This window comes from Microcaecilia unicolor, chromosome 10 (assembly GCF_901765095.1).
Source record: "Microcaecilia unicolor chromosome 10, aMicUni1.1, whole genome shotgun sequence".
NCBI classification, from domain to species: Eukaryota; Metazoa; Chordata; class Amphibia; order Gymnophiona; family Siphonopidae; genus Microcaecilia; species Microcaecilia unicolor.
The window spans coordinates 219,201,688-219,219,723 of record NC_044040.1 but is presented as its reverse complement, the minus strand read 5'-3'; the positions used below and the strand labels follow the sequence as shown (position 1 = coordinate 219,219,723).

Genomic DNA, 18,036 nt, shown 5'->3' with positions numbered 1-18,036 from the left:
GCCAGAACTAAGGTCTGGTGGCCTGAGCTGTCACCCACCAAGACCTGGAGATTTTTCCCCGTTTTAAAAAGCTCCTCCTTGCCTGTATCATGGGCTTCAATATCCAACTACCAGGTGTCAACTTCATTAATGGTCACAACTCTTCCCTTTGAGCTTGTGAACACTGCTTCTGTAACATGCCCAGAAGATCTGATCCAGGAATCAAACTGCATGTCTGTGCACAAGACTACCATTGACCCTACACTTTGCTTTCTAATACTAAATAGTACGTAACAGTAACAGTACATCCAACACCACCGCTTGGCAAACGGTACACTGAATGTCACATGATTTACACAGTTAACATAACTCGAGTCATCACTCACAGGATAACCCAAATTTTCGTGTACTCTTCACTGAATGTAGAAACTTCCTAAGAAATGCAGAGCTACAAGTCTGTAAAGTATAATGGGTTGAGAGTCTTGAATCGGAACGGACTTGGTGTGTTCCCCATCTCCTTCAGTTCATTAGTAAATGAGTTGCAGCACAGAAGCAAGTTAGATAGAAAAATCACCACAGTCCACTTCCGAAGAGAAAAAGGTTTGAGAGATCACCCTGTGTACGTGTGCACACGTTCCCTAGGTAACCTCTGAGGTCACCATTAAAAATTATTTTCATGATTAACGTTGAACAGACCTCATAGACCTTCCACTCAGAAACATAACCTGTCAGTGTCCAATAATGAAAAAATACCAAACAAGATTATACCTATACAAGGATTTTTAAGCACAAACAGGTCAAATTCTGTAACAAATTTAAAGGGACAGAGGGCCCTCATTTACTAACCTGCATTAACATATTAACTCATGATAATGTTGTGAGAAAAATGGGGTTTGCACTAAGTAACGTGTATTAAACTGTATCAACATGTTGAGAGTTTTTTGTACCTGAGGCAAGAGAAGGTGAAATGACTTGGTCAAGATCACAAGGAGTAAGGGCAGGATTTGAACCCTGGCTTCCCTGCTTCTCCGTCTGCTGCTCTAACCACCAGACAATCTGAGAGTGGAGAAAGGACTACATGTGGTTTTCCGCATCACTCTGGTCTCGAAGCTGACCATCAGTGGTGCTGCCTGTATTTCTGAGCTCTCATAACACTCTGCCCAGTTCCAACTGTATTAACTCCATCCAATCTCTCTTTTGTAAATGGACCTGGGGGCCTCTTCCACTTCTGCTCCCATCTGCATTCTTTAATCATTCTCTTCTAACACAAGTCCAGAGGGGGATGGGGGGGGAAGGGGAAGAGGGGAGGGATGGACCAAAGCGCTGGGTACTAGTACATTTATGCACCTGAGGTCACATTTAACCTATGGGGATTGGTGAAGATTTCGGTGGGAATTATAGTTATGTTAAATGCTCTTAATGAGAGGTTTGAGAACATCTTTGGAAGAGGGGGGAGGGTAGGGGGGAGAGGGTGAAAAAGGGAAAAATGTTAGACTATGATAATGAACACAGATGATAATTGCCTTTGTTTTATTGCAGGCTCATTTGTAATAGCTGTATTTCTGTACTGGCTTCTCAATAAACACGTTGAAACATAATCATTCTCTTCTGTTCATGTCGGCTTTTTCCCCCATGTGTATTTCAATCTGGCGACTCCAGTAATCTTAAACCTATTCTGTGGACACATACCCAGGCTTGTGGACAATCTCTCGTAGAACTCTCACAGCATCGTCATTGCTCATGTTCTCAAAGTTTATATCATTCACCTGCAAGCAAGGAACAACGGCAGGAGATGGTCAAACGAATTAGAAACTGTGTCCACAGCAAACAAGCCAAAGAAAGCAAAGCCAAGTTCTTCCCCCGAGTCTCCTGAGACAACCTTCATTTGCAAACTCTACACTTTCTTTCCAAATGTCTGTTGGTTACGTTATCTTTCAGTGAGATCACATGCTAACGCCAACACACAATGTTACACAAATGCTGACACTGGCATTTACTGCCATATATCCAGGTTACAAAGTCACAGATGAGGGCAACAATATCATCATGGTGACCATTAATGAGAAACAGACTAGATACCTTAGGGGGAGGGTTGGAAGGGATGAAGGGGTAGGCACAGTATAGAGGGGGGGGGGAAGCTTCTGGGGGTGGGACATAGATAGTGGCACCACACGGATGCGATGTGTTTCTCCTGCTTAGTGGATGATACATTGTTGATTGGCAGAATTATAATAAAGGGCGGGGAAGGAAGGAAATTGGTAGAGCAATCAAATACAAAACCAAGATCACAGAATATGGTCAGCAGTCTACATTTTATTAAAAAAAAAAATTGTTGAATAATGCCTAGATTGCTACTTGATACATTTCAAAGTTAATATATAGATTTCATGACAATAGTTATGTACAGCACATTTGCATATATAAGCCAAAGTTAATCAATATATTAATACGGAAGGGGGGGAGGGTGGAAAGAAAGAAAATGTTGATGATAGCTGTTTAGCTGTATTAGTACAGGTTTGAAAAGCTTATTAGCAAAGTTATACCAATTGGTGTGGAATTGTTTCATATATGCATTCATCAATAAAAAATTATTAAACTTAAAAAGAAACAGACTGGTATTCGTGCTCGGTGTACAGATCCATGGGTACCTGCAGGAGCATGTCTCCTGGCTCAATCCTCCCATCGGCTGCCACAGCACCACCTTTCATGATTGAGCCAATGTAAATGCCACCGTCACCCCGTTCATTGCTCTGTCCAACAATGCTGATGCCTAAGAAGTTATACTTTTCTGTAGATACCAGAATAAAAAGATACAACAGTCAGGGGATAAAAGGTTCAAAGAAAATTTGGACGTTGAACACAGAATGTCAAAATGTGTCGTCTTAACAGGGTGTCAACATTCATCAAATATCAAGTGATGCATTATAAACCTTCTCTAGAAAAAGGAGAGCAACGGAACAGGAAGATTGTGTGTTACAAAGGACAAGCAATCTCGCTTATCTATAAAACAGAAGGGAGAGAGGTTTCTAATATTCAGAGGGTCTTGCCTCCAAGTACAGAGACAGAAGAGAAGGAATAGTGGTGGCCTGTGAGCTAGGAGAGAAGGGGAATGGAAAGAAAATCAGGGAAGCAAAGGGCAGATGCTGGGGAAGAAAAGGAAAGGAAAAAGGTGGAGGAGTGGCCTAGTGGTTAGAGTGGTGGACTTTGGTCCTGGGGAACTGAGGAACTGAGTTCGATTCCCACTTCAGGCACAGGCAGCTCCTTGTGACTCTGGGCAAGTCACTTAACCCTCCATTGCCCCATGTAAGCCGCATTGAGCCTGTCATGAGTGGGAAAGCGCAGGGTACAAATGTAACAAAAATAAAATAGATACGATTGGAGATTCTACATGGAATGTTGCTACTATTGGAGATTCTACATGGAATGTTGTTATTCCACTAGCAACATTCCATGTAGAAGGCTGCGCAGGCTTCTGTTTCTGTGAGTCTGACGTGCAGGACATCAGACTCACAGAAGCAGAAGCCTGCGCGGCCACATTGGTGATCTGCAAGGGCCGACTTCTACATGGAATGTTGCTAGTGGAATAACAACATTCCATGTAGAATCTCCAATAGTAGCAACAGTGGAGGAGTGGCCTAGTGGTTAGGGTGGTGGACTTTGGTCCTGGGGAACTGAGGAACTGAGTTCAATTCCCACTTCAGGCACAGACAGCTCCTTGTGACTCTGGGCAAGTCACTTAACCCTCCATTGCCCCATGTAAGCCGCATTGAGCCTGCCATGAGTGGGAAAGCGCAGGGTACAAATGTAACAAAAATAAAATAGATACTATTGGAGATTCTACATGGAACGTTGCTACTATTAGAGATTCTACATGGAACGTTGCTACTATTGGAGATTCTACATGGAATGTTGCTATTCCACTAGCAACATTCCATGTAGAAGGCTGCGCAGGCTTCTGTTTCTGTGAGTCTGACGTGCAGGACATCAGACTCACAGAAGCAGAAGCCTGCGCGGCCACATTGGTGATCTGCAAGGGCCGACTTCTACATGGAATGTTGCTAGTGGAATAACAACATTCCATGTAGAATCTCCAATAGTAGCAACAGTGGAGGAGTGGCCTAGTGGTTAGGGTGGTGGACTTTGGTCCTGGGGAACTGAGGAACTGAGTTCAATTCCCACTTCAGGCACAGACAGCTCCTTGTGACTCTGGGCAAGTCACTTAACCCTCCATTGCCCCATGTAAGCCGCATTGAGCCTGCCATGAGTGGGAAAGTGCAGGGTACAAATGTAACAAAAATAAAATAGATACTATTGGAGATTCTACATGGAATGTTGCTATTCCACTACCAACATTCCATGTAGAAGGCTGCGTAGGCTTCTGTTTCAGAAGCCTGCGCGGCCACATTGGTGATCTGCAAGGGCCGACTTCTACATGGAATGTTGCTAGTGGAATAGCAACATTCCATGTAGAATCTCCAATAGTAGCAACAGTGGAGGAGTGGCCTAGTGGTTAGGGTGGTGGACTTTGGTCCTGAGGAACTGAGTTCAATTCCCACTTCAGGCACAGGCAGCTCCTTGTGACTCTGGGCAAGTCACCTAACCCTCCATTGCCCCATGTAAGCCGCATTGAGCCTGCCATGAGTGGGAAAGTGCAGGGTACAAATGTAACAAAAATAAAATAAAAAAAAATGTACAAAAGAAACGAAGGGCAGATTCTAGAGAAAGAAGTAAAAAGTAGGGATCTAAAGGATAAACAGAGAAAAACTAAGGGTTCGTGAAGGAAATGTTAAGTGATGAAACAGGAGGAGTGAGTAGAGAGATGGCAAATGAAGGAAAGACAGAAAGATAAAGCTTGACTCCCTGGTTGCATCAGTGACCGCTGGCAGTGATACGTTAGAAGGGTAACTGGGGAGGAAGCCAGGGGTAGAAGACAACCCTCCCCACATAATAATTAGAGGGAACTCTGGATGGGACACATGGAGGAGGAACCCCTTTCCCCTACACTTAAAACAGAGAAACATGAAGGCAGATAAAGACCATATGGCCTATCCAGTCTGCCCACCCATGCCACCTACTATGCCTTCCTTTCCCTTACATCTATGTGCTTGTCCCACGTGATGCAGTCTTCATCTCCACAATGACTATCAGATGAAATCTCATGTCCACACCACAAACCAATTAAGAGGACAGACTGATACTCACCCATGTTTAAAGTGACTGTGATAATGTTGAGAGACATGGTTGAATCGGTAATGCTGCTGAATGATGATGACTGCAATAAAAAGAACAAACAGAAGAGACGGCTGAGGGGAGACATGATAGAGGTATATAAAATAATGAGTGGAGTGGAACAGGTGGATGTGAAGCGTCTGTTCACACTTTCCAAAAATACTAGGACTAGGGGGCATGCGATGAAATTACAGTGTAGTAAATTTAAAACAAATCGGAGAAAATGTTTCTTCACCCAATGCATAATTAAACTCTGGAATTCGTTGCCAGAGAATGTGGTGAAGGTGGTTAGCTTAGCAGAGTTTAAAAAGGGGTTGGACGGTTTCCTAAAGGACAAGTCCATAAACCACTACTAAATGGACTTGGGAAAAATCCACAATTCCAGGAATAACATGTATAGAATGTTTGTACGTTTGAGAAGCTCGCCAGGTGCCCTTGGCCTGGATTGGCCGCTGTCGGGGACAGGATGCTGGGCTCGATGGACCCTTGGTCTTTTCCCAGTATGGCATTACTTATGTACTTATGAATTTGAACTGCAACCTGAATCTCTCTGATAAAAAGAACCAATTTTAGTTCATCTCGGGAGGAGCAAGCACTGGAAAACTTTTTCACTTTTTGCTGTTTTTATTTTGTCTTGTTTAAAACTAAAACAATTTTACTGAATTTCAAGTGCAGTACAAAAATAAGTATCAATCAACATGAATAGTTCACTATTTTTCAACAATTACATACCCTCTTTAGCCCCATCATACCCTGTTAGACCACCCTCTCCCCAATGGAGAACTCTAATCAGTGGACTTATCTTCAAAACAATTTTTAGTAATTTCTCAATTGCAAAACGTCTACCAAATTAGTACAAATATATCATGATAACCAAATCACTACAAGATATCTGCTTAACCAGCACTGGCTGCTATTTCTGGTTAAGTCCCATTCATCTGGTTGAAAGCTATTCCTCTTTCTCTTGCCATACCCGTTCAATGCGTGGTTCTTTTGTTTTTCGCCGGCGTCTCTTATGCCTTCGCATTAGGTGGGAGGTGCTGCTTTGTCCTGTTGAACTGCTGAACCTAGAAGCAAAAGAAAAATGCAGAGTAAAGCCTGTAAGATGCACAATGATTGTGGGTCAACTGAGTTATTAAATCGGACCCAGACGCTCCACATGTACCATTATAAATAATGGAGACATTTTTTCATACCTGTTAGTTTCCTTCCCTTGAGGCCTACTAGACCACTCCAAACCAATGTGTTGTGTCCCTTCTTGACCAGCAGATGGAGGTGGAGATACTGGGTTTTTTTAAACTCAATTTTCAAAGTTTAACACAGTAATTTTCAATGGAGTATACCCCACCTCCCTCCCACACCTCCCCTCAAAACGGGTACAATGTCAATAATACCCCCTGCCCTCCCGAATCATCCCTCCTCTCAAGATCTTCAATTAAACCCATTCCCATCTCCTTTAACAGGCTCTCTCGTCTCATAATATGCTTCCCCCTACATCTGAGTGCAGACGGCTTATACATCCAGCAATACCGGGAGATTTTCTCTGTTACTCTCCTGAGAGGGGGTATGTCAGTCATTTTGCTTCCTGGCTGCAGCATATCTCAGCAACAGTTTATCTTGGGCCCCCTTGATATCCTCCACCCCCTTATTGAGCACAGCCACTTCCATGTCTCCTGCCTCCATCTGCTCTAACACAGCCGTCACCTGCTTCCAGTATACTTATATTTAAAGCACACTCCCACCAGATATGTTTAAATTTCACTCACTCCCCACACTGTCTCCAACATAATCTCAAGCCATACCCAAAAATCTTTTGCAACCTATCCAGGGTGTAATAGCACCCCATCAATACTCTGTGTGCACTTTCAATGATATGACTTGCTATCACTATACGGGATGAATGCTCACAAATAGGTTTTTGCCACTGCCAATTTCACAGTAAAATCATGAACAGCAAACATTAGAAAGTAATTCCACAGAACTATTAGCATAATAATCAATGCACTGCATGAAATATGCTTTAACATCCATCTCATCAAATAAAAATGTAACGCTTGAGCATAAATCAAAATTCCCTGTCCAACCTCCAATTAAATAATCCTTCGTACTATTTACGCTAGTAATCTTATCTGATTAAAACAAGCATAAGCAGCAGCAAATTAGTTAATCCAAACATAAAGAGAGCCATATTTTATTTTACTAAAAAGTAGGTGGATAATCTACAACTATCTTATGTCTTTGGGTAACAAAAGGACCTCTTATCAATCCAGCACTAGCGGCTCCTGGTTCGGTAATGCCGACAAAGCCTATTCATTTTGAACGGGCTCCGTCGGCATTGCTGCGAGGTGCCACTACCATGTCTTGATAAAAGAGGTCCAAAGAGAACTGAACGCATATTTTACTATCTGGCCACATATGAATAATGGACATTGAGCTTTAACAAAAGAAATAATAAAAGAAGGAATGTGAAATCAGAGATCAAGTGTTTATTTCAGTAGAGCCCCCGATTATTCGCATTTGAATTTAAATCACTATTCAGGGACTATCAAATGGAATACGAATATTCGGTACAGCCCTAGGTACTAACAAATACCGGCAACTGGAACAGCTACAGAAAAAGCTGCGTGTCTGACCCTCATCCACTTCCACATCTGCAGTGATGGGATGTCTACCAAGGTTTCCGAGACTCAAGCTCAACCTCCCAATGAGTGATAACAGCAGGTACTTGTGAGCTATTTAGGACTAGAACACCAACAGCACAATTCCCCAAATGATGTTTTGACTTTGACTTTGTCTTCCCATAACTCTTCACAATGTAACCCATAATCGTACTGTAACAAATTGTATTTCCATCATTCACAATGTATTGTAAGCCACACTGAGCCCACAAATAGGTGGGAAAATGTGGGATACAAATGCAATAAATAAATAAATAAAAGAAATACTGCTTTCAAAACACAAATATGAACCCTAACAAAGTCTCCTACCTACTGGTAGAGTCGTCCTCGTCGGAATCAAAGAAGCTGGTGATCTCTAGCTCACTGCTCATAAGGGTGGAGGAGCTCTTGTACACGCCCATGTCATGTCTCCGTTCCAATTTGGTTGTGCCATTCACTCGGGGGGCTAAAAAAAGAGAAAGAAATTCAAGCTCCAGTTACTAAGGTAATCTCAGCATTTTGATTTGGATTAAGGTCCTGCCTTTTCAGTAGTAGCTCAGGGTGAATTACATTCAGGTGCAGTAGGTATTTCATCTACTTCCGCTCAGCTTCTTGTACTCAAAGAACTAACCTGAATGACAACTGCTGTTTCTAGCTTGTTCTTACAAATTCAATTAGTTAGTATTCACATTTTCAAACCTCGTTATAAGAAAATACAGTTTCATTAACCAGCACCACAGAAAGAGAAACCGCTTACTTGTGATGGGGTCGCGTGACTTATACCTTGTATTGGCACAACGGGATGGGTTCTTGAGATTGAGACTAAATTGCAACAACCAGAAGTGTCTACAGGCAAGTTGCAATTACTTTATACCCTGGCAGAATTTGTGATAAAGATTTGGTATTAATAAGTATTTTTTTTTTACAAGTGAAAGGAGTTGCCATTAATAACGTACCTGTATACAGAAGCATTTGAAGAGTGATCCAGCTATAATTCCCCTTTAATGCTAGATATTATACTGATATTTTTATGCATATGCATATATATATATATATATTTATTTATTTATAACCACTAGGAGTGGCCTAGTGGTTAGGGTGGTGGACGTTGGTCCTGGGGAACTGAGGAACTGAGTTTGAATCCCGGCACAGGCAGCTCCTTGTGACTCTGGGCAAGTCACTTAACCCTCCATTGCCCCAGGTACAAATAAGTACCTGTATACAATATGTAAACCGCATTGAGCCTGCCATGAGTGGGAAAGCGCGGGGTACAAATGTAACAAAAATAAAATAAAAATATATACACACACACACACATACATATATATATATATATATATACACACACACATACACACACACACGACTGGAACCAGCACGGTTGTCAGAGATCTTATCAAACAAAACAAAATCATGGAGACTAAGTTTAGAGAAAGAGGATACCCTGAGAAGGATATAAAAGGAGGATTGAAGAGATTTATGTTAGGATAAAAAGTCCTTTCATCGATCTAAACTCCCCAAAAAACATAATGACAAAGTGATTTGCACTCTGCTGTGTAACTATTTGTCCTATGATACCATTAAAATACTCAGGAAACTCAATTTGGAACAGATATTTACACAGTATCTCACATAAAGCAAGAAGTGCAGTGCTCAATAATCTGCCCCTATTATAAGAGGAGCACAGTGCCAAAAGAAGCAAGACCAATATTTTACACTCTGGTAGGAATAGCATGTGCAGAGGTAGAGGTAACTAACCATGATGTGTAGAGAACATTTTAAGCGAGTAGAGGGGGAAGGGTAATGTTCAATGCATAATAGAGGGACATGTGTATTATTAGATAGGAGAACAATCCTTTGAAGGAGCATATTAAGAGGACCCACCAGTAAATACTGTTGGGATAATACACTGAGTAAAACACGAGTTATAAATATTGGAGTTTCATATAAAAGTTTATTGTTAATAGTTATGCAACTGCACAGTAAATATACATGTACACATTATAGATATAGGAGAAGACAAGAAGGAAGGGATAGGGGAGAAAAGTTTGGAAAACATTGATGATGGACATTTCAGGTTTAGTAATATGTACTAGACTTTGCTGTTATACGATTTATATTGACTGAGATGGAATTGTATACCATGTGACCTCATCAATAAAAAACTGTTGAAACATAATTTTCAACCCAAAAAAAAAAAAAATACTCAGGAAACATGGCCGCTTTCAAAAGATACAAAAATCTTAAGAATATTTTAGCATTCTGCTCTTCCACTCCTCCGGAAGCACCATTGAAGGACACCATCACTAGACATTACCCCACCACAGTTGTTCTGTACATCATGTTAATTTAAAAACAGGAACCTTTATCCATCCGGTTACTGGAGACCGTCACGAACTATGACAGTTTTCCAATTGTAAAACTCAGAACGTAGTATATGCAGTTTATATATATTTAAAGAACTAAAAGGGCATTGAACACAAAAGTGCTATTAAGAGAAAGGGGACAGAGAAACCAGTAGCAGAACATGTCACCCACAATCACAAGTTTGAAGATTTTAGATTTCTGGTCTTAAGAATTCAGAATCCATGGAGAGGACGTAATGTTGATAAGATTCTCTTATAAAGAACAAAGGTTTATTTTCAGATACAATACAGACACATGGCCTGGTCTGAATAATGAATCAGATCTAAGTGTCTTTTTATAAGAACCACTTATGATAACCAGCTTTTTATTTATGGGGTTCCCTAGGGGTCTGTGCTGGGACCGCTGCTTTTTAACATACTTACAAATGACCTAGAGATGGGAGCAACTAGTGAGGTAATTAAATTTGCTGATGACACAGTTATTCAAAGTCAAATAGAAGAGGATTGTGAAAAATTACAAGAGGACCTTACGAGATTGGGAGACTGGGCGTCTAAATGGCAGATGACGTTTAATGTGAGCAAGTGCAAAGTGATGCATGTGGGAAAGAGGAAACCGAATTATAGCTACGTCATGCAAGGTTCCACGTTACGAGTGATGGACCAAGAAAGGGATCTAGGTGTCGTCGTTGATGATACGTTGAAACCTTCTGCTCAGTGTGCTGCTGCGGCTAAGAAAGCAAATAGAATGGTAGGTATTATTAGGAAAGGAATGGAAAACAAAAATGAGGATGTTATAATGCCTTTGTATCACTCCATGGTGCGACCACACCTCGAATATTGTGTTCAATTCTGGTCGCCGCATCTCAAAAACGATATAGTGGAATTAGAAAAGGTGCAGAGAAGGGCGACGAAAATGATAAAGGGGATGGGATGACTTCCCTATGAGGAAAGGCTAAAGCGGCTAGGGCTCTTCAGCTTGAAGAAAAGGCGGCTGAGAGACGATATGATAGAGGTCTATATAATAACGAGTGGAGTGGAACGGGTAGATGTGAAGCGTCTGTTTACGCTTTCCAAAAATACTACGACTAGGGGGCATGCAATGAAGCTACAATGTACTGAATTTAAAACAAACTGGAGAAAATTTTTCTTCACGCAACATGTAATTAAACTCTGGAATTCGTTGCCAGAGAATGTGGTAAAGGCTGTTAGCTTAGCGGAGTTTAAAAAAGGTTTGGACGGCTTCCTAAAGGAAAAGTCTATAGACCATTATTAAATGGACTTGGGGAAAATCCACAATTGCTGGGATAAGCAGTATAAAATGTGTTGTACTTTTTTGGGATGTGCCAGGTATTTGTGACCTGGATTGGCCACTGTTGGAAACAGGATGCTGGGCTTGATGGACCTTTGGTCTTTCCCAGTATGGCAATACTTATATACTTATGTAACCGCCTTTATGAAGAGATTCACCTATGTGACACTGTAGCTCACATGGAGCATTATAAGGTTACTGAGGTTTTTAGTGTTTTATTTATATGTTTTTATATCAGAAGTGTTGCTAACATTTACTACTTATGTTTGTCTTACATTTCTGCTTTTAAGATATTATTTAGGAACATAAGAACATAAGCGTAGTCATACTGGGACAGACCGAAGGTCCATCAAGCCCAGTATCCTGTTTCCAACAGTTGCCAATCCAGGTACCTGGCAAGATCCCAAAACAGTAAAACAGACTTTATGCTGCTTATCCTAGAAATAAGCAGTGGATTTTCCAAAGTCCATATTAGAAAATTATCTAATACTTTTTTAAACCCTGCTAAGCTAACTGCTTTTACTACATTCTCTGGCAACAAAATCCAGAGTTTAATTACATTTTGAGAAGAAATATTTTCTCTGGGGTTTTTTTTTTTTTTTTTTTTTTGGGGGGGGGGGGGGGAGTTAAAATTTACTACTTGCATTATGTTGTATGTGATTTTACATTCTTATAATATGACTTTGAATTATGTTTACTTAACAGTCATGCAGCCTAACATAGGTGAAAATAGGCTGAATGTGGCCATGTCAGGTGCTGCTTATCTCTTCTGTTCTCAATAAATTGCCTACTGCTTTCACCTTTTAGTGTATTTGGCCAGCTCTTTGTCTGCACTAATTTTAAAAAATGCAATTTCCCACTGTACTTGTGGTTACTGATTTTCTAACTTACTTTTGCAAACGTACCGCTAGCGTGCTTCTTTACTCAGCCTCTATTTCCCATTGTCAGCATGCTTTACTTATGCTGGTTTAGGTACTGCCTCTTAATAAATGACAGAAAAATTTGATCATCTACAGGTCAGTATTTAAAAATCTGTCTAGTCAGGAGAGGCAATGGGAGCCCCGAGTCCACCCTAAGATGTAGGTCCCCCTCCTTTAACTTTCAGACCCTTTGCTCCCCACCTCAAGACTTTGACATACTCATCATGATCATCCTACCACTACCCCTCCCACAACGATCCTATAAAAATGCTTAACTGGACAACATACTTTTAAAAACTGCTTGCTTTATATAATTTCCTGAAGTCGTTTCCCCAGGTAATGGACAATTTGCCCATGTTCCCAGCAGGTAAAATGTGTGCTTATGGTTTTTTAATTTGTATGGCTGTCGGTATCTATTGGTTTGCTTTGATCACAGATACCTTTGGCCTCCCCACCCCCCACCCCCAAACTTGTCTCACGGTTAAAGTGGCCCTATGTCCAGTTAACTTAGAATGACAAAGTGGTGCTTTAAATTCTCCGTCCTTCAGCATTTGGGTTACAGCTGCATAAAATTTAATGGGAAGCATTCCAGACCATTTCTTTCTACATGTAATCTTTATTTGGTTAAATCTGAGTATAATCAAGGGGAATTAATTTAATAATGATTTATATTCAGCATGTTACTAACATGAACCTAAATAAAGCACAACTTAAAAGCAAAAAGATAGACAAACCTTATAAGTTGCCACTGGCTATTCAGGTAAAATTCATTAGAAATTTCTGGCTCACTGGGCTACTAAATATTCACATCTTAATTATATAATATTTGTTTTCCTCATTTTGTCCCTAGCAATCCCTGAGTCTACTCTCTCACCAGATGGCATTTCGTAGGCATCTCAAGGGTCCCTGACCAGGTTGACTGTGTCTCCTGAGGTTCACACTCACAATACTTGCCAGAAAGCAGTTGCTGACTCCTTTTCTTCCAAATGCTGGAGTGGACCATCTCCACATCAAGCCCCATCCAACTGGCCCTGAAGGATGCTGGGTAATGTAGCTACACTGCATTAGGATGTAGGGAAGGGAGAAGGAACTGGGCAGCATTTTCGCATCCCTAACCTCCAGAGAAATTAGAGAAAGCACCCACAACTGACAAGGCCCAAAGCCCTCCAGCTGCCAGGAAATGCAATGGCGTGCAGTCTTGATACAAGCCATCCACACTTTAGCTGGCACAAGTCCCAGAACCCGATTACAGGCCCTGGAGAGCTGAGCCCAAGGAAAACTCCAGAGGCCTGATGGGGCTCATTTTCTGCAGTGCAGGGCCCCAGTTACATTAGGCCCTGAATCATGCTCCCTCTCTAGCGCTATTCAAATCATTGGAGCCGACTCTGTGGGTGCTGTGGGTGCTTGAGCACCCCCAATATTGAGAAAATTCCTTGTATGTGTCCACGGAGGGGTAATTTCCATTGGGCTTAGCACCCCCAATAATTTTGAAAAGTTGGCTCCTATGGAAAGCCACACTTTTTTTCAAAGCCGCTTTTAAATCTTATTCTCCTGTTTTATACCCACATTGTTTTTAATCATTTCCCATAATAATAGGGTAGCTGTGTTAGCAGGAGTGGCCTAGTGGCTAGGGTGGTGGACTTTGGTCCTGGGGAACTGAGGAACTGAGTTAGATTCCCACTTCAGGCACAGGCAGCTCCTTGTGACTCTGGGCAAGTCACTTAACCCTCCATTGCCCCATGTAAGCCGCATTAAGCCTGCCATGAGTAACAAAGCGCGGGGTACAAATGTAACAAAAATTAAACAAATAAATAAATAACAAGACAGAGAAAACAAAATAAGATGATACCTTTCTTAATTTCTGATCCAAAGAAGGGTTACCTTCGAAAACTCAGCAATAAAATGTATTAAGTTAGTCCAATAGGTATCATCTTATTTTCTTGTCTCTGTCTTGTTTTATTTCTCTTTATTTCATAATAATAGAAACTTCCAAATCTCTGGTTATTTTAATCTAGTAAGCGACACTTTTTCCACTGTACAGGGCCTTTTCTGTTAGGCAGAAACGAGAGGAGCTCACTAAGAGAAGGGAGGAGCTCCCGATTCTCCTCAGGCTGCTTCAGTGTGTCCTCCTGTACCTAACTTACAGAACACCTATGTCCAGGCCGTTAGGCTCTGTCAGTTTTTCTACCTCCTCACTCACAAGTAGACCGTTAACTCACCGCGTTCAGGTCTCTCTTTGCGACAAAGTATTTCTCGCTGTGCAGAGACCACAGAATCCATCTCAGTCTCATTGTCCAGGTTCTCTTGGCTCCCACCGGTATTTGGGCTGATAGCAACACACAAAAACCAAGACAAAAATCAGTACCAACATAAAACAGACCCACACGGGTAACTAAACAGCAAGGTAGGCAAACTCTACAAGACAGCCTCAAAATAATCCTCTGTAGAGTCAAACTGCAATATTAAAATGAAATTGTATAAAGAAACTGAAAATGGCCAGCCTGAAGGCTAATAGCTAATGCAGTGCACTGCTAAGAAAAAGACCCGGGTTTCTCTCTCAGTTATGAATTGCTGCCTTCAATATCAGGAGGTTGCTTACCTGTAATGGGTGTTCTCCATTGATGGCAGTAGGATAATCAGTCACACAAATATACAATTTCATCTGATGGTACCATAAGTCCTATAAGACTTTTCCTCATATGTGTGGTATTTTCTGCCCAGCCACTATTGTACAAGGCCCCCCCTCCCCCCCATAGGTTCTGTATAGGATGGTTTTCTCTGGCTGATTTTGCTGTTCACAGAGATCGTCCATTACAGAGAAACAATAATGCTTGTTCTCAGGGAAAACCAGTTATCAGATTGTGGAGAACCCCACTTGCACAGACAATCAAGATATAATCAGCCACACACAGGTGATGTGCCAGTTTCTACCGGCTCTCCCAAAGCTCAGAAAAGCCTGGAAAGCTCTCTCAGCAAATGGAGGTGTCAGTCAGTCCTCCCCCCATCAGTCTGTTTGACCTGCTCAGATAGGCAGGATGGATTTCTCTCTCTCCCGCCCCTTCACCTTTAACAAAATATTAATTTTAAATAAACTAAGTCCCTGTTATTTATGAAGCTCTAGACAGGGGCAGCAATTGGGTCCAGCAAGGCAGAAGAGGATCCTCTCCCCCATTCATGGGTCCAACATCTTCTCTCCTCCTTCCCTTCCCCAGGTGCTGCTCCTCTACCTCTTCTAGAGAGGCCCCAGAAGTACTTTGTGCCAGTGCAGGGTCTTCCACTACAGGCCCACACTGACCTCCCCTGATGACCACACATTAATACCTTTCAGACACATAATTTTATTTTTGTTACATTTGTACCCTGCGCTTTCCCACTCATGGCAGGCTCAATGCGGCTTACATGGGGCAATGGAGGGTTAAGTGACTTGCCCAGAGTCACAAGGAGCTGCCTGTGCCTGAAGTGGGAATCAAACTCAGTTCCTCAGGACCAAAGTCCACCACCCTAACCACTCTAGGCCACTCCTCCACTGTTGCTACTATTTGAGATTCTACATGGAATGTTGCTATTCCACTAGCAACATTCCATGTAGAAGTCGGCCCTTGCAGATCACCAATGTGGGGCTGCAGCATATCCCGTATCATTGCAAGTCATTACCAAAGATTCATGGCTTTTTGTTTGTCGATAATAGTGTGCTCATCATGCATGTATGACACACAGATGACATTCAAATTCTAACCACTATTGATCCAACCAATAAGCATGACATTCAGCTCCTAAATACCAAACTCAAAACAATTGCAACTTGTATCAAGCCCTGACAACTAGAGATTCACCGAATGAGCCCCCGCCTAAGCTGTCTGAGCAGCACAAGTCAGTGCAGTGCTGCAGCCACTGATGCCAGCTCTTCCGCACATGCTCAGTTCATGCAAGTCCAGCTCTGAATGCCCGGCTGGAGTGGCATGCCCGCTTCCTTGCTCTTCAGGTAGCACTGGACTTGGCAGAGAATGTCTTCGGCTGCTGAGGCTTAAGCATTTGAGCAACCCACTAGGAAAGATAGGATATGGGGTTGGCAGCGGGTGGAAGGGGGGGAGGGAACAGAGGAAATGCTTGTCCCCCCCTCACCCCTCCCTAAAATCAAGTTCTGGCTACGCCCCTGTTTTGTGTTGGTTGGACATGAAATGGTTGTACTTTGCTGTATGATGTAAGTGTGCTGGTTGTTTCTTAAAAAAAAAAAAAATGTTTTAAAGTGTTGAATGTTGGTTTTTTTTAGTAGAATTATTGATAAATGGAGGAACTTCTATTTATCTATCTATCTATATAACTGGGCCCTCCATGCCAAGCAAGTCATGACAAAAAACAAAAAGGGAACGTTGTAACTTTAGGTTCAACAAAAGACATCCTCTGCCCCCCCCCCCCCAAAAAAAAAAATAAAATCAGCAAAACACAAATAGCCCAAAACTAATATACTTACTGGAAAGAAGGAGGCCTGGAGTCTCCTATTCCACCTGTCCGTTCGATAGGAGGGAGATCTAACTGGTTATCGGCACAGACAGACCCCACCTCTGAATGTGACCCTTCAGCAGACACCAGCTGTAAAAAGCAAACGCAGAAAATGAAAACATGACCTGAACGGAGCTTCACAGATCCCACAACTCTAGCGCAGATGTTCTTAACCCAATCCTCAGGACACACTCAGCCAACCAAGTTTTCAGGATATAAGTACAAAGGAGATGGTATATGCAAATCTATCTCATGCATATTCATGGTGGATACCCTGAAAACCTGACTGGCTGAGCGTGTCCTGAGGATTGGGTTCAGAACCACTGCTCTAGGGAAATAAGTAGATCTGATGCCAGCTAGTGGTGAAAATTTTTGCAGCCCCTAAGCAGCAGCAGAACCAGAACCGATATCCTTCACAGGATAAGGAACTGAAGGAAACAAAAATACTAGAACGCAGGAACTCCAAAAACAATAGAAATCATTTAGGAGACTAATTCACCTATTCTGATGTTGGAAAAAAAAAAGGACTTGTAAATAGGTATTTGGGAAGGTTGGCACCAATTGCTATTCAAAGCTGAAGTAGGGCTGCACAGAAGGCCAACTAGGTCAAATCGGGCAGTAGCCATCTCATTCCCCATGCATGAACCAATCTATGTTTATAACAGGTGGCAGAATGGGTCGGCGGCTGTCAGTTGCCGGAGGGTGGTGTGCACATTGGACTCAGCCCCAGTCATTCACTTCTCTGAGCAGCCAACAGAAGATCCCAATGACGTCAAGTCAACTGGGTGCAGATGTGTGCCTCAGCGAGGTGAAGTAAAGGAATTGGAGACAGGGTGCCCAGGCCAGCTTACAAAATAGTGGGAGGAGGACCGTTCTTGGGTTAGCCTGAAAGTGAGAGAAGTGGACGGTGCCTGTGAATCACATAGAAGTCGTAGGAGAGTGTGCATGACTTTTTTTTTTTTGTTACATTTGTACCCCGCGCTTTCCCACTCATGGCAGGCTCAATGCGGCTTACATATTGTATACAGGTACTTATTTGTACCTGGGGCAAAGGAGAGTTAAGTGACTTGCCCAGA

At 42.1% G+C, this 18,036-nt stretch overlaps 1 protein-coding gene across 5 annotated transcripts in view; it reads right to left on the bottom strand.

The window, feature by feature from the left end:
* DVL3 (dishevelled segment polarity protein 3) overlaps window positions 1-18,036 on the bottom strand; it is a 49,868-nt gene that overhangs the window by 16,310 nt on the left and 15,522 nt on the right. For all 5 annotated transcript variants that reach the window (XM_030216252.1, XM_030216251.1, XM_030216248.1 and 2 more), the window contains exons 3-9: window positions 16,932-17,050; window positions 14,680-14,786; window positions 8,196-8,331; window positions 6,182-6,275; window positions 5,182-5,251; window positions 2,628-2,767; window positions 1,669-1,745 (exon numbers count right to left, since the gene is read on the bottom strand). In XM_030216252.1, the coding sequence (XP_030072112.1) occupies window positions 1,669-1,745; window positions 2,628-2,767; window positions 5,182-5,251; window positions 6,182-6,275; window positions 8,196-8,331; window positions 14,680-14,786; window positions 16,932-17,050 (743 nt within the window). The remainder of the gene's footprint in view (window positions 1-1,668; window positions 1,746-2,627; window positions 2,768-5,181; window positions 5,252-6,181; window positions 6,276-8,195; window positions 8,332-14,679; window positions 14,787-16,931; window positions 17,051-18,036) is intronic.